The sequence below is a fragment of the Alexandromys fortis genome, unplaced genomic scaffold (assembly GCF_014885135.2).
Source record: "Alexandromys fortis isolate MF-2015 unplaced genomic scaffold, M_Fortis_MF-2015_v1.1 scaffold_26, whole genome shotgun sequence".
NCBI classification, from domain to species: Eukaryota; Metazoa; Chordata; class Mammalia; order Rodentia; family Cricetidae; genus Alexandromys; species Alexandromys fortis.
Genome location: NW_026067894.1, coordinates 8067582 through 8089819, shown reverse-complemented (window position 1 = coordinate 8089819; position 22238 = coordinate 8067582). Strand labels below are relative to the sequence as shown.

The 22238-nt window shown below is 48.3% G+C and overlaps 1 protein-coding gene across 12 annotated transcripts; it reads right to left on the bottom strand.

The window, feature by feature from the left end:
- Positions 1 to 3698: 3698 nt before the first annotated feature.
- Positions 3699 to 18738, bottom strand: Pigv (phosphatidylinositol glycan anchor biosynthesis class V). Of its 12 annotated transcripts, none has more exons than XM_050150016.1 (5): positions 17812 to 18738; positions 17276 to 17345; positions 12201 to 12316; positions 7186 to 8307; positions 3699 to 4529 (listed from the first exon to the last, which is right to left on the bottom strand). In XM_050150016.1, exons 3-5 carry the CDS (start codon positions 12276 to 12278, stop codon positions 4260 to 4262), a joined length of 1470 nt encoding a protein of 489 aa, XP_050005973.1. In that variant the 5' UTR covers positions 12279 to 12316; positions 17276 to 17345; positions 17812 to 18738; the 3' UTR covers positions 3699 to 4259. The 12 variants fall into 12 exon arrangements, with proteins under 12 accessions (XP_050005973.1, XP_050005981.1, XP_050005944.1 ...); XM_050150024.1 differs by lacking the exons at positions 17276 to 17345; positions 17812 to 18738 and adding an exon at positions 14831 to 15155 and having other exon boundaries at positions 7186 to 7586; positions 8214 to 8307; XM_050149987.1 differs by lacking the exons at positions 17276 to 17345; positions 17812 to 18738 and adding an exon at positions 14825 to 15473 and having other exon boundaries at positions 12201 to 12349.
- Between the last annotated feature and the right edge of the window lie 3500 nt (positions 18739 to 22238).

Below are 22238 nucleotides of genomic sequence, written 5' to 3'. Positions count from 1 at the left end.
AAGCTTCCCATTTGGTGCTACTGAATTTTCACAGTTATTCTGTAACACTGCTATTCCTTTCCATGTTCAGCGCAGTTTCTCCTCTGTCCCAGGGAAAGGAAATCACGCACACACAAAATGACATAGATTTTGTATGTAACCCTCTTTTGTATTTCAAATAGCTCTATACTAGTTAGTATGTAAATGGTATATAAATAGTTGTTGTTCTGTTATTTAGGAAGTAATAAAAATAGTCAATGTATTCAGTACTGATTTCCTTTTTCAACCATTTGTTTCTATTTTTTGTTTGGTTGTGTTTCTGTTTTGTTTGTTTTTGAAGACAGTCTCATTATGCAGTCCTGGCTGTTCAGGGACTTGCTATGTAAGCCAAGCTGGCCTCGACTTCACAGAGATCTGCCTGCCTTTGCTTCCCAAGTGCTGAGACTAAAAACCTGCCCCATTCAACTATTTCTGATGGGTGTGCTAGTACACATGGACACTCCCAACCTGGAGGATGGAGAGTTCCAGGCCAGCCTGGGCTATGTAGTGTTTAAGGTTAGTATGTACGTAAGTCAGTGCCATGAGATGTCTCAAAAATCCCAAAGTAACATTTCCCTTACTGTCCCGAGTGATTGAGTCTGTGGATAAGAAATCTTTAGATAAGGAGGCACAGATGACTGAAGTCAGACTTGAGAGTTCCACGTGTGTTTCAAGTTCACACAGCTCGTACACGGTGGGCTGATCCTGAATCCGGATCTTACAGTAATACCTTCTTGGCTCCCTTCAAGCTGAACTCTCCCCTTGCTTGCTTGTCTTGACATCTGCTGTAGTCCTTCTCTGGCTGGGGCTGTAGTTCAGTGGTACAACACTTACCTAGCCAAGACTCAAACTCTGTCTTCTGCAAGAGCAGCAAGCACTTTTTACCACTGAGCTACTTCAAATTTTTAAACTGTGTTTCTGTTTCCAGAAGGCGTTGGGTCCCCAGGGGCTAGAGTTACAGGTAGTTGCTGTACTTGGATCTTCTGCAAGAGTAGTACACTGGGCTTTTAACTACTGAAGCATCTTTCCAGCCCCTCCTTTTTTGGGGGGAGGCGCTGAGGCAGGGTGTCATCATGTAGCCCTGGCTGTCCTGGACCTCACTCTGTAGACCAGGCTATCCTGTAGCCCTGGCTGTCCTGGACCTCACTCTGTAGACCAGGCTATCCTGTAGCCCTGGCTGTCCTGGAACTCACTCTGTAGACCAGGCTAGCTCACAGAGATCTGCCTGCTCCGCCTGAAGATTTGCAGCACAGTAGTAGTTGGTCTGCACGACTTTCCCGCTCAGCCTCACAAGTGCAGGAAATGCATGTGTGTATCACACCCTTAATTAAACCTTTAATCCATCCTCGATATAAAAAAACTCAAGTAGAGTCAGGCAGTGGCAGCATAAGCCTTTAATCTCACCACTTGGAAGGTAGAAGCAAGCAATCTCTTGTAAATTTGAGGCCAGCTTGGTCTACAAAGTGAGTTCCAGGACAACCAGAGCTGTTACACAGAAAAACCCTGTTTTGAAAAACAAACAAAATTCAAGTAGAGAGATAGGAAGCTCAAAGTGTCCTGTATGCTTCAGAATTTGCCATCTCTGGACCAGCAGGAGGGCTTTTCACTACCAAGTCTGAGCCCCAGAACGCACAGGAGGATACTTCTGACTTCCCTGTGTGCTGTGTTCATGCTCACACACACACTAAAAGTGTTGCTTTTCAAAGAATTTACCACTTCCCTAGTGACTGCATCTGTGTCACCATGTCAGCAGCTCACTACAGACATTTGAGGTGTGCCTGGGTCTTCCTTAGCCCAAAACAGGCATTCATAAACAACTGGCAAAAAGAATCCATTTACAATCTCTTAAGCTTCACATTTTTAGGTCCAGACTTCCGCCCCAGAGGGAAGACCAAACCCCCTCTTCTCCCACCTTCATTAATGAACAAGAAGACTTCTACCTCTCGGTCTGCGGGGGATCTGGTTTGTATTTTAGCAGGGTCTTAGAAGGAAATGACTTTCTCTAAACTGCAGCCGCCCAACCCAGCTGTGGCATTCTTAGACCTCGGGTAAACAGGAAGCTTCCTGCCTTCGGCCCTTCATGTTCCTCTCAGACTATTAAAGACTGTTAATAGGCCGGTAAAAGGACAGCTGCTGGCCATAAAGTCAGCCCATTCCTTAGAACCCTAGCAACCAGCCTTCCCCGGTCAGTGAGACCACGCCCTCCTCCAGGTGTTGCTCGCCTAGCAGGGGTCCTCAGGTGTAGGGTTTCTGGGGTGGTGAGGTCTAGAGACAAAACAATGAGAACACAGCCTCTCGGTGGGAGGTGAGTTGCCTCTCCCAGGAGGGGGACAGTCGCTTCTAGTTAGTCCCCAAGAGAAGACAAAAGTGAAGCAGACACCAAAGGATCCAGTGAGTGCTCCGGCTAACGGGGACCCCAGATCCACCCACAGTAATTTTGGGGGGGAGGGAGGAGTCCTAGGATTTGCAGCTGCGGGTGAAGAGGCGCAGTCTTTGCCAGCTGAAGGGACACTAGGGCAGAGGTGATTGTCCTTTGCCAAGAAGGGCACTCGGTGTCTTGGCAGAAGGCAGAGGGCTGCCCCAATCTGTGTGTACATTTTCAGTAGCATTTGACTCTGGACCAAACGCTTGGCTGTGCTAGTGCCGTGGTGATGGGTGGGAATGCTCGTTGGCCAGGCTGGCTGGAGGCTCCCACGGAGGGTGCTGGGCCTCAGCCAGGAGCTTCCCTTCAGCTGGCAAGTTGAGCTTTCTGTCACGGTTGGAGGGAGTGTGTCCAAATTCCAACTCTCAGCTTTCCAGAAGCTGCTGCGGATTGCCATCTGTTTTGAGGAAGGCTGCTTATTGGAATTTCTGGCTCAGTGGGAAGAAGGATCATGATACAGAGCCAAACTCACCTGGCTCAAGACAGGAACAGGCACTGCTGGGCAGGGCCAGGATTCTCTAAAGGCACTTCCTGCCTTGGCATCCTGGGGTGCTGGGAAAGGTGGGAGCCATTCCCCTCATCAGTGACATTACTATTAGTGACCAAAAGAGCCAGGCAGCAGGCACATGACCCCCTTGGACTTGGCTACAATGATCCCCATCAGGGCTGTGGTATTAGTGCCTACCAAACAAGCAGGAGCTTTTGAGGAAGGAAAGAGTGGGTGTCATTACTCCCCATGGCAGCTCCTACTCAGGGCTGTTCCCAGGGGTGGTGGAGGGGCTCTAATTGATCAAAGGAAATGGAGGACTTTCCACTAGGGTCACATTTGAGCCTCCAGGTGTTCAGATTGGGATCTGTTTAAGGTAACCTCAAGATTTGTGGCCTAAAGACCTAAAGCATACTGCAGGGAACCAGGACATTCCTTAGTTTCAGAGCAGGTAAGCAGCTCTGGAAGTAGTTTAGGATGACATAGTCGGAACATGAGGATAAGGATCCAGGGTTCGGATCCTGTGCTCTGCTCCAAATCATTTATTATCGAAATTAGGGCCTCACATGCTTTATTACTGAGTTCTAGCCAAGCCCCTATAATTTATAAAAAGTAACTTAGCAGAGCCTTGGCACAAACCTTTAGTACGAGCACTCAGGAGGCAGACAGGTGGATCTCAGACCAGCCTGAGCTACATGCACAGGGGGACCCTGTCTCAAATCCCATGATCCGCCCCTCTCCCCGAATAAGATAATTCATTGCAAATACAAGTTTTTAAATTTTCATAGTGAGTAGGATTTTTTATATAAATGCACACATCATAAAGAAAACATCAGAAAGGTCTCACTTAGAGCAGGTGGTTCCTTTTTCCTTTGTTGTACTGTCCCCACCATCTTGGGGGGCCACGCTGTTGCCTAGAGCTTTGATCAAACATTTAAATTTACACACGGGCAACCAGATGTAGGTAGAGTTAGAGGCCAGCCTGGTGCGAGTTCCTGGACAGCCAGGTCTACAGAGAAACTCTGTCCCAAAAAACAAAAACAAAAACCTTCCACATGGGTCAGTAGGAGGGTTAAGATTGTTTGATACTGTTGACCCGGGAGATTCGAGGCGGCTCCACTCAGCAGAGAAAATGCTCCTTCTCTAAACTTGTTCCACCCTGGACAAGGGGCTGGCTGCTGTGCTCACATTCTCCATTCCTGCGTGGCCCCCAGGGGCCAGGGTAGATCCTAATGGACATGCGCTAGGGTGTGCAGGCAGTCCAGCCAGTGTGTTGGAAGCTTTCAACCCCTGGGTTAAACCAGCTTCCAGCTTGTCCCTCGAGACTCCAGGTCAAGTCCAAGGCAGGAAGTTGCAATGGAGGAGTAGTCCCAGGAGCCAGTAAGTCAGGAAATAGCCTAGGATGCATCTTGTGACTGGAGAACAGGCCTTCCAGTTGTACAAGAGTTTCAGGATACAGTTTCTGGGGGCCTTTATTTCTGGCGGGGTGTTTTCCTCAGGTACCATGTTCACAGATCTCAACAGTGGCTCTTGATTCTGAAGCAAGTGAGCTGGAAACCAGTACACAATAGGAGTGGAAGAGCCCAAAAATCGTGTGAGAACCTAAAAAAAAGACCATACTGACTGGAGCATCAGTGACGTGACTGGGTGAATCATGCATGCATGACAAGCAGGAAAGCAAATTCAGCATAGCTGCAGATCTTCCCGAAAGGACGGTGTACCACCACCCAACCTTGAGTTACAGTAATCAGTCTCAGACCAGTTACCACAATAACGGGCCAACCAACACTAAAATCTCTATAGTGTCTGATTTTAGTCCACAACCTCTAAATTTTAGTTTGTTGGAGGCTGGGGGCAGAGGGAAGCAACAGGTCCTGGTTCATCCTTCCCCATCTCAGTTCTGAGCCAAATCTCCAAGAGCTCTCACCTACCTTACAGACTCTGAGCTAGCCTGGCACTCACTGAAAAGCTGATCCAGTCACAGACCAAGACGGCTATTTTTTACTTTCCCTAACCACATGGCTCAAATAACATCACAAACTGTCAATATTTGCCTGTGAACGGAGGACAAGACTTACTTGGAGACAGCTAAGAACTTTAAAAATTGGACATAAGATCAAACCCCTGATCCTATACTGACACCACCACCAAACACTGGACAAGATGTTTATTGCCTGTGCTCAAGACACCCTAAAAGATCGCCACGGCAGTCTGTGTCCTGGGGAAAGGCTCAAGAGAAGCTGTGTCTACTCCTACATTCCAACAACCAAACTCTCTCACAGCCTTTACACCTCTGCTTGTGCCCACCCCGTGTCCCCACAGCTGTCTGGAATGTTTGCTGCTTCTTTGTTTTGTAGATAGGATTTCCTGTAGTGCAAGTGACCTCAAACTAGTACCTGAGGACGGCCTTGAACTGATCCTTGAGTTACTCAAAGTAGTTCACTTATTGGGCTAAACTCTCTGCCCAGCCACCAGGGGTCCCCCTGGCTCTGTTTCCCCAGCACAAATATAGACGAGCACCATGCCTGTTTTTTTATGTGGGCTATGAGGTTGCAACCTCCTATGTTTGCACCGTAAGCATTTCAGCAATCCATCCATCTCCCCACTCCTACATGCTTCTTACCTGAGGGTTTTTTTTTTTTTAACTCTTCAGAACCCATTTTAAATATGATGCTTTAGTGAGTTAACTACTTTTTCACATTTACAATAAATACACTAATTGACTGTGTGTGTGCTCAGTTCTCTTCTACCATGTGGATGCCAAGGACTGAACTCAGGTCAATTAGGCTTGGCAGTAAAGGCCTGTACTTTATTTCGGTGCTGGAGACTGAAGACAGGACTCTCACACGGTAGGCAAGTGCTCTACCACTAAGTTATACTCTCAGTACAATCTGAACATTTCACTGGTTTCTTGAGCAGGATCTCCAATGTTGTTCTAGCTGGCTAGGAATGGACTATAAAGACCAGGCTGGCTGGGGGGTGGTGGCACGTGCCTTTAATCCCAGCACTAGGGAGGTAGAAGCAGGCGGATCTCCGTGAGTTTGAGGCCAACCTGGTCTACAAGAGCTAGTTCCAGGACAGGCTCTGAAGCTACAGAGAAACTGTCTTAAAAACAAACAAACAAAAAAATAGACTAGGCTGGCTGGCCCAGAACTGGGGACAATCTCCCTGCCTCTGCTCTGCTTCCCAAGCACTGGAATTACGTGTCATCATGTCTGGGGGAACTTTTTTTTTTTTTTTTTTAAAATGTGCATTGGTGTTTTGCCATGGGTATCTGGTTCCCTGGAATTGGAGTCATAGACAGCTGTGGACTGCCATGTGGGTGCTGGGAATTGAACTCTGGTCCTCTGGAAGAGCAGTCAGTGCTTCTAACTGCTGAGCCATCTCGCTATCCTGCTTGAGTGGATTTTACTTTTTGTTTGAGATAGGGTGGCGTACTCCTTTAATCCCAGAACTTGGGAGGCAGAGGCTGGTGAATCTCTGTGAGTTCAAGGCCAGCCTGGTTTACAAGAGCTAGTTCCAGGACAGGTAGGACTGTTGCTGGCCTCGAACTCACAGAGATCCATCTGCCTCTGCCTCCTGAGTGCTGGGATTAAAGGCGTGTGCCATCATCACCCAGCTGCATATATTTTAAAAAATTACAGTACTATAATTTGAAACAAATATGGTTTCATATAGCCCAGGCTGACCTCAAACTCACTATGTAGTAAAGAATGACCTTAACTGTTTTCGTTTTTTGAGACAGGGTCTCACTATATAGCCTTGACTTGACTAGAACTCACAGAGCTTCCCCTGCCTCCACCTCCTAAATGCTGGGATTATAGGTGTTTTTTTTGCAGTGTGGGGAAAGAACCCAAGGTCTTTGTGCGGTCAGGCAAGCAGCCTACCAACCGAGCTGCACCCCAACCCCTAATTTCATCTGTCTAATACGTCTGTCTCTGTGTTTATACCATAAGACTCATTAAGGCAGTTATTTCATCTTACTTATGTCTATCCTCAGAGTTCTAATTTAGATTCTGGAACAAAGAAAGCCCCAGGTCTGTGTTTGTCTGGCTATTTAGCCTATGCAGATCTGAACTGCTTTGTAGTCCAGGCTACCTTCAATTTAAAATCCTCCTGCCTCAGTGCTGGGATCATAGCTGCGCCTAAGTACACCTGACTGCCCAGTTGTTGACTAAATTAGGCACGGGCCATCAAGAGAGAAAGTTACCACCCCCGCTGTATTCAAGCAGTCATTCCAGGGAGAAACCCACCTCACCTGAACATGCATGCACAGCCCTCCAAAGAGCAGCAGCACTGCAGCGTGGACCAGGTACACAAACACCTTTGGACTGAGGAAGCCAGGATGGGACTTCTCTAGGGTCTTACTATCCTTGCATCTTTGTAGCCCAAGTGTAAGGCAGAGCCGAGGGTGGGTGGTCACATATGTCCAGGTTGCCCACACAACCAGTACAGTTACCGGTGCAGCTAGTAGAAAATTGGGCACCTGCCTGAACTCATAGTATCGCAGAAGGCCAACATTCCAATAGACATCCTGGATATAGCTGTATATTAGGGGAAGCTCCCAGGAGCACCATGGGGGCTCATTTTCTCCTGTAATCCGGTAGCCTTTGTCCACAGCTAACTGTACCAGAGGCTCAGGAATGGAGTGGGCAGAGCCTGGTAGGCAGAACTGGGTATAAGCATAATACTGAAAGAGAGCAAAGGGAAGGCTGACAGTGAGTGCTGACAGGCAGAGAGAGGCCATCAGCTTGACGAGCTGTTTCAGGGGGTTCAGCACCACAAGAGAAGAGAAAAAGCCTCTGCACTGAGAATGCAGGAGGAAGCCGACACTGACCAGCCCATTGGAGCGCACCCCAGTGGCAAGAGCAAAGAGCAGCCCACTTGCCCAGCTCCGGCCCCTCTCCAGCTGCCCCATGGCGCTGAAAGTCAGGAAGGCAAACAAAGCTTCCGAGTACCCAGCTGCTAAGAAGACATTGGCGGGGCTGAGGCAGAAGAGCATGGCTGCATAAAAGGCCTGGCGAGGACAGTGCAAAACCAGACAACCCAAATCATGAAGTGTGAGTGCAGCCAGCACAGAGAACAGGAAGTTAAGAAGTGCTACTGAGACCAGCAGGCAACTGCGCTGGCTCAAGAGGCCCTGCAAAGGTCTCAGCAGTTCAGTTCCCGTCAGCAGGGCCAAGGGGAAACCAGGGAAGAAGGCAAAGTTGTGCTCATAAAGGTAGCCGTGCTCAGCAATAAACAGGAAGTGTTCTGCATCCCATCGAGACAGACCACCCAGGAGACCTTCCACAAGCTGATCCACAGAGCCCGAGGGGGCCAGGCGGGGAGGAGAAAAGGCATCAGCGTGGTGATCTGGGATGATGACATTGAAGAGTGCCTGTGGGGTGAAGGAGAACCAGGGTATTGGTAAGTAACTGGAAGGAAAGAATTACCATTCAATAAAAAGGGAAAACTGACTTGATGATATGGGGTGTTTGTGTGCGTGCGCGTGTGTATAAGGAGCTCCAATGCTAACTAGTTAATCTAGCATAGAGGTCAACCAAGCAGGAAGATGCCTGAGTCTACAAATGAGAAGTCAGATCAGAATTCATATAAACTGGAATGGAATAGGAATGGTACTCCCAGGTGTGAGAATGAAGGAGCCTGCCTGGGAAGGAAGGAGATCCTGAGATGGAGCTCTTCAAGGATGAGGATGGAGTCCTCCTGGCAAGGAGATAAGGATCCAGCAAGGAAGAAAGCAGGAAGCCAAGCAAACTGGCATAAACCTTGAATCTCTAAACTCAGGAGCTAGAGGCAGGCAGGTATCTGTGGGTACCAGGCCAGCCTCATCTACACAGTGAGTTCCAGGAACAGTGAATGATGGTGAGCTGCGGGAAGCCCAGGTCTTAGAGAACAGAGTCTTAGAACCATGTGAAAACCAGGACTGAGAAACTGTTGAATGCTGCTGACAGGCCCCAAGTAAGACAGGAACCAAAAACCGATCACAGACTTCAACAATGAGAAGGTCTAGTGACTGAGTAGAGCTACTTGAGTGGGACAGAGAGGAGCAGCCACCGAGCTAACCGAAGTAGAAAGGAGTTTCTGATGCGGTCAGGGGCTCAAACTTGAAACAGAGCTGAGAATGACCTTGAATTTGATCTTTCCGTCCCTGCACATCCCAGTGCTTGTTATAGATGTGTGTCACCATGCCTGGTGTGTGTGTGTGGGGGGGGATGAGAGATCAGTGTTTGCTGTCACTGGAATAAGTCAGTGAAAAGAAACCACCGAACAGGAGGGAGGCTGGAAGGATCTCTGGGCAGGGAACAGGGGTAGCACCTACTGGACAGAAGAGGGGAGAGAGTTCAATCCACTTTCACCAGTGAACTCACAGACACATGTAGGTAGGCTACGGGATGCAGCACTCAGATTTTCCTGAGTTTTGATGCAGAAATGTGAATTCCTACTTGACAGCACCAGGAAAAGCTGTTATAGATGTGTAAAGAGCCTGCAGAGACAGCTTGTGGGAGGTTCTCTTTCCACCACATGGAACACAGGGACCAAAGTCAGGTTATCGGGTTTGGAGACATGTGGCTGTCCTCGAGCCATCCTGCCAGCCCCGGGTATTGAATTTTTAAAGTTTTCATTTTTATATATGTTCATGTGTGTGTGTGGCAGAATATAAAATCCAGCGCCTCACACACACTAAGTGCAAATTCTACCATTGAGCTCCATCTCCATCCAACACTGCATTTTTTAAAAAGTCCCCCAGGTAACTGTGATGTGCAAAAAACATTTGAGAGAACAGGAGGGTGAGTGGGCTATGGAAATTCATCAAGATTTCCAGGTGGTATTAATGGCTCACTTAATCTTGTATTTAAAAAAGGCTAGTTAATATACTTGCATTTTTTAAAAAATGGATAGTGTAGGCACAAAGAAGGCAGACCACTATGTTCACCAAGACTCGACTTTTGTCTTATGTATAAAACAGGGATAATGGAAGAAGAGAGTTGCATGTACGCACAGGAATGAACACCACGAAAGGAATAGATTCTGCTTAGGAAGAGGAAGCTAAAGGCTGGTGGGCAAAGGCCAAAGAAACATGGTAGGTTCCATGGATCACAAAGCCAGAGAACGTTACGGAAGGTCTGAGGAACAGGAATGAGCAGCAGAGACAAGAGAGACAGTGGCCAGAGAACGAGAGAAGCCTTGACAGACTCTCGGGCAGGGGTTGGCTATGGAGCACCACTACGGAGAGGTGGAGACAAGGTCCCTGAAAGGAAGTGGGACGATGATCTGAGGATCAGGGCGCTGACCATATCATCCTCTTACTACTGAAACCACAGATGTCAACAGAAGACAGAATGCCTGTGAATCGAGAGTCAAAGTCTTCACTGACAGAGATGCGGCAACAGTGGCGGTATCTAGGGATAGAATCTGCTAGTATGAGCTTTAGAGCTGGAAGGGGCGAGGAGAGAGAGTGAAATCCAATTTATTGTTAATGTCTTTCTGCCTCATTAGGTTGTCAGTTACTTGAAGGAAAACATGACCTTTCACTCATAATTTAGCACAGTTTTGGGAATAGGTACTTACTATAATTTTGGTGGCTGAGCTTCAGGGATTTGAGGAAATATACTGTTTCCAAAATCCCGCTGAACGAGAACGCAGCTGTCCTGGCTCCCTACCCCAGATGCTGACTTGCTGCACTGCTCCTTTGGCTCTGCCAGGAACTCAGCTGATGCTGGTCCAGAGCCATCACTGAGTCAGGCTCCCCAGCCTAGCAACAAGAGCACTGCCCAATTAAAGGCTCATTCTCTTTTTGGTCAGTTTCTTTCTTTTCTTTTCTTTCTCCCCCACCCCCACCTTTTTATTTTTGTTTTTCCAAGACAGGGTTTCTCAGTGTAGCTTTGGCTGTCCAGGAATTCACTCCGTAGATGAGACTGGCCTTGACTCACAGAGATCTGTCTGAGAGCTGGGATTGGAGGTTTGCGCCACCACTGCCTGACTCTTTGGTCAGTTCCTTCATCAGACCACTGCAAAGAGTGGAAAGAAATGGGATGGGGGTGACAAACACAGGTAAGAGCACAGCCTTCATTAAGGGCTCCAAAGCCAAAAGAACCTGAAGTGCTTCATTTAATAAGGAGGAATAATTCAGAGCTAGAAGCTCAGAGGGAGGAAAGAAAATGTTTCTACAAAGGAAGCAGCTAGGAGCCCCAGATATGGGTGATAAAGAAATATATATCATGGGTTGGAAAGATAGTTCTGTGGTTAAGAGCATTGACTGCTCTTCCAGAGATCCTGAGTTCAATCCCCAGCAACCACGTGGTGGCTTACAACCATTTACAATGAGATCTGATGCCTTCTGGCGTGCAAGCATACAAGCAGACAGAGCAGTGTATATAATAAATAAAATAAATCTTAAAAAAATACACATCATTATATCAATACAGTAACTCTAGGGTGTTGACAATGATCATAAACTCATAGACCTGCCAGACGCCGGTGGTGGCGCATGCCTTTAATCCCATAATTTGGGAGGCAGAGGCAGGCAGATCTCTGTGAGTTTGAGGCCAGCCTGGTCTACAAGAGGTTGTTTCCAGGATAGGCTTCAAAGCTACAGAGAAACCCTGTCTCAAAAAACAAACAAACAAAAACCAAAAAAAATCTCATAGACCTACCAAGCATAAAGCACTAGACCTACCAAGTATAAAACACTAAGCTAGGCACCAAATAATTCATATATATGTGACTTTGATTAAAGTATGTATCAAGGCAGACTAGGGAAAAGGGTGACAAAGGGCAAACATACTCAAAACTGAGTGGCTAGGACAGCAAGTGGGGAACCATTCCTGACGAATATTCATAGATAGTCTCAGAACTTTGGAAGGGCTTCCTTTCTCCCAGTCCACTAACACAGTACTCAGGCTCCAAGTCAGGGTGCCCCAGCAACACTTTGAGCTGTCACAAACACCTCAAAGTATCTCTGTTGGTGAGACCATCAGATAAATAAAGTCTGTGAGAAAACCTCTAGTTCAGGTAGGAGTTAGGGAGCCTGGGGTCCAACTCTAGCCCTTTTTCTTGCTACATAGCTTAACGTGTCTGGTTCACGTGTAAGACACATGTTAATAGCACTACTAAGGCTCTTGCCCTCTTTTCAGCTGCCAGGTCTAAGTCTGTCTGGGTCCAACCACATGAAGAGGCACAGCAGGAAATGGAGAGGTGAGGACCATTTATTCTTCATTACTACTCAGTCATAAGGCAACAGCATGTTCAGAGCAGGTGTCGGAGACTGACCTGTAGCGTTAGGGTCAGGATGCGGCAGCTGACTGCAAATCTCAGCACCTCTTTCTGGGATGGGTCCAGGGGCCACATCCTCTCGCCACGTCTGAGCTTCCTCAGGCTTCTAAACTCTAACACCCAAGGAAGAAAATGTCACACATGGGCTGAAAGAAAATAAATAACATTTTCTTCACAGGAGCCACCCCGTTTAGCACTCTATGACAACATAACCATCTTACTTCCCAGAGGGAGACTATCTTGAAAGCAGATGGATCACTGGGTGTCACTATGAGAAACACTGTATTCTAGTATTCAGGTAATTTCTACACAGATAAGCAAGAAGCTGGAAAGTTAAGTGCCCAGAAGTTTTAAAAGCCTGTTGAATGCTTTTATATAGGAGTCAAGTCCCAACTCTGTCACTGGCAAGTTCTCATTTAGTCCCTCTGAGATTCCTTTATATGTACAATGAGGTAAGACTATCCCCCCCCCCCCCACTCCCAGCTCCCAAATCCGTCACATGGCAAAACGGACTAAACTAAAAGTGCCACACAAATCAATGCTGTGGCTGCTATTATTTGGCGTGTGCCCTTTCCCTCTTGCCCAGAATAATAAACTAATTCCCAAACCAGAGTCCCCAGAGTGGGGCACGGAACCATCCTAGAAGCCTGTAATAACTCCACATGCCAGCGCAGCTCTGTGATGTGTGTTCAGCTGGTCTGTTAAATTAAGTGGAGAAGGGAAAGGAAACCGCTGCTCGGCAGGACTTCAGCCAGCTCCCATTGCTAAAACAAACTTAGGGCAAGACAGAGTCTACCACCAGGGAAGGAGTAAACGGCTATTTCCCATCTCCACAGGGGTGGCAACAATGTACAAAAACCAAAGCTATTACCAGACACAGAATGCACGTCAAGGCATTTTCTTTTCTTTTTCTTCCTTCCTTCCTTCCTTCCTTTTTTTTTTTTTTTTTTTTTTTAAGCAGTCATGGCTCCTACAGTGTTGAAGCAAGAACCACAAACCTCCTTTTTCTTCTCTCAGGTGGCTAACACCTCCCAAACTTTTAGGTTCCACTTGCTTTCTGCTACGTTCTGATTCTCACCAGCGCCCGCTCACTACGCTCTTACGCCCTCCTCACAGCCTCTTGCCCTGACACACCACTGTCTGTTCTGTATGAGGACAGGGACGGGCCCGAAGTGTAGTCCCGGGAAGAGCAGGGAAACTGACATCTGTACATCTGTTCTGAATGACAGGACGCAGCATGGCCAGTTCTCTGACTCTAGATCTAATAAATATCACTGGTCCAGATATTCCTCCCGTCACAGGTCATGTTAATCCCGTCACAGGTCATGTTAAAAAACAAGATGGGCCAACATGTAAGGGCACTTGCCACCAGAGTGACCCACAAAGCTGAAGGAGAGAAGGCACTCTCACACGCTGTCCTCCCACCTCCTCACACGGGCGTGCCATGGCACACGTCTAGCCACACACATATACACAAACAAAAGCACACAGAATAACAATTAAAACAAACAAAGCAAAGCAAATGACACAGAAGCCATGGGAGAAAATAAAATCCTCCGCCAAGGGAACAGGTCTGGCTAGCGGCGACAGTACTTCTCGCTTGGCACAAGGGGGCACCTAACGTTTGCTTCATCACCAGGAGGCCAGGGGAAAAGGAGGGCCCCTCTCAACTCCCAACTCGGCATGGCTTTACCCGGGGAAGTTCAGTTAGAGTTAAGCTTCTGAACAGCCCCAGGAAGGAGTACTTTTCTGACTGCACATGTATCTCCAACACTAGATTCACCAAACCCAAAGAAATCATAGGAACACGCACACCCAATCTCTTCTGCCCTAGGATAAATTCACTTTTTTTTTTCTTCACCGGCCTCCCCACTTGCATGCACAAGGGAGGCAGGGAACAGAAAAGTACTGAATCCACCTCTTCCTCTTTTAAACCCTGGCCTCAGTGGCCACAGGAGATGCAACCCACACTTAATTTTCGATCAAACCAAGTAAAATCAGGAGTCAATTATTCCTCTAGCTATTTGCCAATATCCGTTTGAAAGAAGTCCCTCGCCAAACTCACACTCTTAACTGGTAGGACGCTTAGAACCAACAAGTTTCATTTTTTAATTTTCCCGTGAGACAGACTTCGGAGATCTCATTAGACACTAGCTGGCCGGTATATAATTACCCCTGCCATTTTATGGATATGAAAACTGAGGTTCACTGGAGTCACGTGACACACCCACTACTTTAAAAGTTCCTCATGCACTGCTTCCTAAAACCTTATGCCCAAAGTCATGAGCGCATTCTGCCACAAACACAAAGGGTCTGCATTCCTTTCCAGCCAGGACAACCCAGGTCTCCAACACCTAGCCCAGTACTTCTTCCGAAGATAGCGCATGTTGCTGCTGGAAGCTTATGGTGATGGGCCCTATCTGGGAAAGCCTGTTCAACTGGAGCCCTGGCTTCTCCAGGCAAGGCTAACATCTCGGTGGGGTGATGCGCTCTGACCAGGGTGCTCGGGGACAGAGGCCTCGCGGAGCGCACGGCCTCCTTCTACTAAGCCCCGCGGGGCCGGCAGCCCGTTCCAGCCTGTTCTTTTCGGACACACTTCCTACCCGGGACGGGGTACTGACCCTCACCCCAAGGCAGCCACGGCCCAGGACTTCGTCCCGAGGGAACCGCAGGGCCGGGCCAGGCAACAGGGCCGGAAGCAGACGAGGGCCGGAGGCCGCATAGGAAGAGGCGGCGCCGGGGGCCGCTATGGCGGAGGGGCGGGGCTCCTCGCGGCTCTACAGCCTCCGCCTAATTTCTCTCGGCCTCCGTTTGACAGCTTCCCTCCCCGGAGAACTCCGGAGCTCCAGAGCTGGCGCCGGGTCCTCCGCGCCCGCGCATCCTGACCACCCCCGCCGAGCTCCAACCTCAGCACCTCCATCCGGGTCCCGGGAGTCCTGCGCCTGCGCGCTCGCTCCGCCGACGGCGGCCCCGCCCAGCTCCTGCCCGGACTCGGAGCGCCCCGCCTCCCTGCTCGGCGGCCATGTTGACCCCAGCTGGGGCGGGGGCCGAGGGTGTGCGTCGCCCCTTCCCGGCGTGGTGACACCTGAGGAGTCCGCCTCTCGCTCGCCGTCAGCGTGTGCGCGGGCGTCGCGCTCTCAGTCGGCGCTCGCGCCCCAGTCCCATCCCGCTGTGGGCCAAGGCTGGACCGAGTGCTACCCCAGGCCTGACCAGCGCAGCGGGAGCCGCACGTTCTCTCCTGTCCCGCCACACCAGCTCAGCACAGGGCCTGGCACACATTACACAGTATGAATAGGCCAGAGACACCCCTTGTGGGTTTTTTTGTGGCAAGCAGCGATACCCAGCGCCTGGGCGCGAAGAAAGTGGGGGATCCCCCCTGACTTTCCCTTCCTCTGGCTATGGAGGACCTCTGCCCAGCTTCAGTTCTCAGCCCCACCTCGGGTGGCTGCAGAGGACGAGGAAGGAAACCTCAGAGAACACCCCCGAGGACTCCTCCCTCAAGCAGTTTCTGTCGTAGGAAGTGGCGCCAAAAGCAGAAAAAAAGGAAGCTAATTCAACAAAACCGTCTGTTGGGGAGGAGCGGCCAGTTGGTACCCCTGTAACGGAAACTGTTAGAACGACTTTACACCCTCCCCAAAGGAAATAGATAATAAATCCTTCTCCGTTGGATTTCTTGTTTCTCAGGATTCCAAAGCCGCCTGTGGTTTCAGTTATCTGTCCTCTCAACGTAGTTTGGGTCTGGGTTAACCTCTGGCCGCAACCCTGGCTGAGGGTGGGGTTTATCTTCTGTAACAGCCACTAATGTGGGTGGGAACAAAGAGATGGTGGCTCTCTCCCAGCGAAGAAAACTAGCCCACATCAGTTTGGTGGAGGCTCAGGAGCTGTATCATTTCAGAACCGGGACTTAAAATTGCCCCCTCCGCTATCTGTAAAGTGAAGAAGGCATAAAGCACATTTTAGTGGTTGGTGAAGAGAAAAAAGGAGTTTACAAAGTCGTTCTTCCAGGTTTTTCAGCGTAGAAACAGCGCCTTGGTTGCCAGTCGCGTGAATGAAATGGCAACGCCTCTCTGGGCACACTGGTGACTAGGGCCCAACGTTGTGACTTGAATCTCTAGAGACTCCCGCCGCAGCGCTCTCTTTCAAGGCTAAACAGAGAAATCAGTTGCTCTTGTTGTGTGAACTCATGGGGGATATGCTCAAGGCTCTGTCTGTCCATGTCAATTCCCTCAGAATCCACGTGTAAAAGAGGCAAGGGGTCCTCTTGTGAGCAGTGAGACTGTTTGCTGAAATATCCTTTGGGGTAGAACTTTAACTAGCTCTTCGGTTGCACTTGGCTGCAATTTTCCCTTCCTTCCTTCTTTCCTTCCTTCCTTCCTTCCTTCCTTCCTTCCTTCCTTCCTTCCTTCCTTCCTTCCTTCCTTCCTTCCTTCCTCTTCCTCTTCTCCTCCCTTCCTCCCTCCCTCCCTTCTTCCTTCCCAGCTACCAACCCTCCTCTTCTGCTCTGTTTCCCAGTTCATTTTCTGGCTTCTGCTCCTACAGGAAAACAAGGAAGCTGAATGTTGTGCTCGCAAAGCCCTCCGACAACGACACCGAGGTGGCAGGATGGCACGGGAGGATTGTGGGGGCCCCAAGTCTGTGTGAAAGGTGAAAGAGGCAGCTCCTCCGCGGTTTGCCTTCACAGTCTGCGGTTAAAATGGAGCCTGCAGCAACACAGCCAGCAGAACCAAGAACTAGAGAGAGGGCAAGGGAGCCAGCCAGCTATGTCCCTGGGGTCCAGAAAGACTCCACCTCCCACCTTGCATTAAAAAGGAAATACCTGACACCATCTGGGAACAGTTTCACAATACAGGTTCCTAAGCTCATCAATGCCACTATTTCTAGAATCCTAAAAGGCAAGAGGATGACATCATTTTTGTTCTTTGAACTTTCCTGCCTCTCGGTATTTGCTGATCTTTTTATGTTTATTTTTCTTCTTATTATTTTGCTTGAAACATTATCACCTCATACCATCCTTTGGCTTCAGAGACAAAGTATATCCATCCACATCCACCACCCTGTTGAGTGTCACTTACTGTTTTAGTAATTATTTGATCCTGTCCTTGTCACTCCAGTACCTGCTTTCCTCTTTTGGAATATTAACTTCTGAAATACAAAGGAAGACCAGGGCAATCTTTCAGCCAAGTTATTAGAGCACTTGTTGTGGACAGAGCGCTTGTCCTAGACTCAATCCCTAGCTCTACAGAAACAGTTTTGGGTATGGTGAATATGAGGCCATATTTTATATGTGAGGAAATCAAGGCGCACTAAAGGAAGTGCCCAAGGTCACACATGTCTTGAATTCAGGTCCCAGCCTTCCGAGCTGGCTCTGTTAGTATTATTACTGAGACAAAAGTCTTGCTATGTAGCCTAGGCTGGCCTCAAACTTATGATCCTCTCTGCTTCAGCCTCCTGAGGGCTGAGATTACTTACATGTGTGAGGCACCATGCCCAACTACTTAATGTTGCTGTAATTGTTCCCAAGTTTCTGCTTTCTATCTCTTCCTGGCTAAGAGTCTTTAGGAACTATTTATATCCTATATAAGGTACATCAAGTCCTACTATTACCTACCGTCTCTTTCTTCCATTGGGTCCATACCACAGGCAATGAGGAAGTACCACTGAGGAAGATGTGTTCATAAACCATTGCCCTCAAGTGATTTATGAAGTGATTAGCAGAAAATTCTCTTTAAAGACAGACTGTTCCAACCCCATGTCCAAAGAATAGTTTACCTGCTGAAGATGGAGAGAAGTCAGGCTCACCTCCCTGAAGCATTCTGACAATGTATTCCTCCTTGTAGCTTCCTTGCCTTGTTCCTACCTCCACCCCTGAGATGCCCGGGCTGGGCTCAGAACGGCCCAGTGTATGTATCTGCTCTCTCTAGTTGTACTTCCAGGCATTCCATTTTCCAAAGCAAGCTGGGCGGTGGTGGCACACGCCTTTGAGCCCAGCTCTCAGGAGGTAGAGACAGGCAGATCTCTGTGAGTTTGAGGCCAGTCTGCTCTACAGAGTGAGTTCCAGGACAGCCAGGGCTGTTACACAGAGAAACCCCGTCTGGAAATAAAAACAAAAACAAAAACAAAAAACAACCCAACTTTCTAAAGTCACCTCCTTCCTATGGAATTACAGTAGCTGACCCTGACCTGGGACGCCAGATCCGAAACCACACCATTGCAATGGAAGTGACCATAATGCCCTGATTCCTGACCATCTGCTGCCAAGGGCGAGGCTAAAGATCACGACGAGCCTTTCAGGAACTTTGATACATCTCCTCACTGTACGTACAACCATCAGAAAGTGCCCGGTGACACTTTCCAAGGATCCTGGGCGGTATTTACAGCCATCCTGACCTCTGAAATGACACTAATTAGGTCCTGGACAATTACCAAAAGTATCCTGTTTGACTTCTGCCATGTCACTTAAAGATGCTCACCCACCCCAGGTTACAAAGGCTCTTCCTTTTCCAGTTACAGGTGCCAAACACTGACGCTTAAAAAACCATGGACGTATTACAAAAACACGGCCTTCAGTGTTTGCCTTTCAATAGTTAGAAACCTTGATTCCACTGAGAAGCCTGGTGGGAAGGCCTTAGCTCCTTGGGGGTGGCAGTGGCTGCCAAGCAAAAGAGCCAATCAGCTTCAGAGTATTGTTTAGGCTGGACTTGGCTGCTGTCCAGCTCTGAAAGAAGGTTAAGGTCATTTGGGGGTGGGGTGGGGGAGGGAGGAGCCTGGGAAAAGAACTACTGGCCACACCCGGGGTTCTCTACTGGTCAGGTTCTGTTTACTTCTCAAAGGCCAATTACTCCCAGCTCAGTGGTCAGCAGTTCTCTTGGCCAGTGGTTAAGACCAATCAGAAACTGGAGACTGGGCTAGGCTGTCCCCGAATTGCAAGAGAGCAGATTAAAGAAACCCAGGAAACAGAACTCCTAGGTAATGCTCCACACACGGCCCAGAAATGCACTTTCTGGATGGCAAAGTGCGAGTTCAAGGCCCACAACAAAAATAACGATTAGAGTATTACTAAGTAAAATAAAGATATGAAACGCACCCCCTTTGGTTTTTATCAGAAACCATCTTGGTTGACAATGACTTTTTTTCTCGGTTAGTACTAATTTGCTATTCCTGTCCCTGACTCAAATATTAACAGCCACGCCAAATTCGATGAGTGCTTGACTAAAATTCTTTTGCCTCATGCCATGCACACTAGAAACCACTCCCGGAAGCCTGCTGTGGATGAAATAAGTGTGGTACTGAGAACTTGGGCCCTGGTCAGGTGGGTCTTGTTTTACATATGAAAGGGAACCACTGCACTTACCTTAAAGACACAGGGCTGCTGGAGGATTATTTGCAACATATTTTGTTCAGCAGACAAGTATCCAACAAAAAACCATCTTAGACTTCACTTATGTGAACCATATTTTGTTAGTATCTGTGATTTCTCTAGAAAAAAAAATCTGAACTTTAATTTTCTTCTCTTTTCTAAGCTTTGGAGGGGATGACATGAATAGAGAGAGATGAACAGAAAGGGGATATTGCAATATTGACCTAAAAGCAACTGTATCTACCACTTTGATACCAGAGATCCACCTGCCTCTGCCTCCCAAGTGCTGGGATTAAAGGCGTGCACCACCATAGCCCGGCAAGGGCTGACTTTGGAGCAGGAGACCTCAAAGGCAAGGGCATCAGATTCCTTGGGATTGTGGTTACAAACGGCACTGAGCAACCATGTGGGTGCTGGTGCTCTTAACTTCTGGTTCCTGGTAACCATGTTGGTCAGTGCCCAACTGCCTGCAACTCCAGGGAATCCAAAATTCTCTTCTGGATCTTTAACCCTTGAGCCTTTCCCTACTTCCCAACCACTTCAGACCACAATTTCAATTGAGGTAGCTAATCAAGGTCACACAGCAAGTTTGAGGCCTGAGCTACATGAGATTTTGTCTCAGAATCAAAGTAAACCAGGTGCTAAGGAATATAGGAATATGTATACCTCTATGTGTTCTTTTGCATGTGGCGGTCAGAGAAAGCATGGGAGGAGGTTCTCTCCAAGCATGTGGGTCCTGGGGAGTCGGAGGCTATTACAAGCTGAGCCATCTTGCGAGGCCCCACTCTTTTGGGGAGGTTGAGCTACCTCAAAGCCTTGGACACATTAGGCTCGTGTTCTAGCACTGAGATTTGAACAAAGATCACAAGACTTTGGTAGCATGAGCCAGCAGTCATCTGCTTGGAGTTGGCCCTGTGGAGGGAGGAAAGGGCACCTCCACAGTAGACAGTCTGGGGAAAGTGGAGCACTAGAGAGGTGGCCCTCAGGTAATGAGCAAGACAGTCTTATGCCATGGGATTTCTTTTCCTTCTCGGTTTTTCCAGATAGGGTTTCTCTCGTGTAACCGTTCTGGTTGTCATGGAATTCGCTTTGTAGACCAAGCTGCCCTCGAACTCATGAATACTGGGACTAAAGGCAGGCACCACTATGCCCAGTCTTTTTTTATTTTCCTCTAGAAAAGTCTTACTATGCAGACCTAGTTGACTTGTAACTGAACTCCAGGCAGTCTAACCTCAAACTCACAGTCACCTGCCTCTGAGTGCTGAGACTTAGGGTATATGCCATTACACCCAGGGGCTCAGGATTTTAACCGTCTTCAGCATTACAGAACTTTGTTCTGACTTTAAAGGTGGGTGTTATACAGGCAAAACACAAGAGGGAGGGTTAAGAATTTGGGAAAGGTTGGGCCATGGTGGTGCACGCCTTTAATCCCAGACAGGCAGATCTCTGTGAGTTTAAGACAAACCGGGTCTCTAAGAGCTACTTCCAGGACAGCTAGGGCTGTTACACAGAGGAAACCCTGTCTTGAATTTGGAAAAGAAGTGACAGCGTCATGAGTTCAAATTGCAGTGGGAGGACTGAGGATGGCTTCCTGAAGATTTTAACTGGTTGTAGAAGAGTCAAGGGTTGGTTGTGGTAGTGCACACCTTTAGTGTCAGAAGGCAGAGAGGAGGCCAGCCTTGTCTATAATGAGAGTTCTAGGACAGTGAGGTTCAAAATCACGAAAACAAAAACAAATGAGTCAAGGAGAGTTTCTGGCCTAACATGTTAGGTTGGACCTGCCATTTACTGCAAAAACTGAGCAAACCAGGCCCTCAAGGGAGCCAGGGCATATTTCCTCTACACATTCTGCTCAAGTTTTCAGTAGTGGTGCTGAAGTCTGGAGTCAAGAGAAAGGCAAACTGCAATCCAAGTGCTAGAGGCTGCTTCTTGGAAAATGGCTTAGTAACAATTTCTGAAAGAACCTCCCTTTGTCACAGTGGATGGAGGAGGCCACCACATAAGGGGAAGCAGGATCCTGTCAAAGGTCAAGCTCTTATTCTTTCCTGAAGCAGTATGTGATTATATAGTTCTGGCTGTCCTGGAACTACATAGATTGGGCTGGTGTCAAACTCAGAAATCCATCTGCTTCCGCTTCCCAAGTGCTAGGATTAAAGGAGTGTGCTCCTATATGCAGCTATTAGCAAAATATTTTACGGTTTAATTTTATGTGTATGAGTGTTTTGCCTGCGTGTATGCATTTGCGCCATGTGTGCCTGGGGGTCATGGAGTTCAGAACAGGGTGTTGGATCACTCCTGGAACTGGAGTTACAGAGGTTGTAAGCCACCACGTGGGTGCTGAGGGCCAAATCAGGATCTTTGTAAAAGTAAATTCTCACCGGGCGGGTGGTGGTGCATGCCTTTAATCCCAGCACTTGGGAGGCAGAGGCAGGAGGATCTTTGTGAGTTCGAGGCTAGCCTGGTCTACAAGAGCTAGTTCCAGGACAGGCTCCAAAGCTACATAGAAACCCTGTCTCGAAAACAAAACAACAACAACAAAAAAAGTAAGTTCTCTTAGTCACTGAGTCATCTCTCTGGCCCGGTTAAAGATTTAGTTTTTAATTATGTGTGTGAGTCCGCATGTGGGTCTGTGGATGTGAGTCCAGGTGTCTGGGTCTGTGGATCTGAGTCTAGGCGTC

Excerpts from the sequence above, each read along its gene's own strand:
- Pigv (XM_050150016.1), bottom strand. The coding sequence starts at position 12,278 with ATGTGGCCCCTGGACCCATCCCAGAAAGAGGTGCTGAGATTTGCAGTC. Across the intron at positions 8,308-12,200 it reads TCCTGACCCTAACGCTACAG|GCACTCTTCAATGTCATCAT; the intron begins GTCAGTCTCCGA and ends TTCACCCCACAG. Across the intron at positions 4,530-7,185 it reads GGCTGTGCATGCATGTTCAG|GTTCTCACACGATTTTTGGG; the intron begins GTGAGGTGGGTT and ends TCTTTTTTTTAG.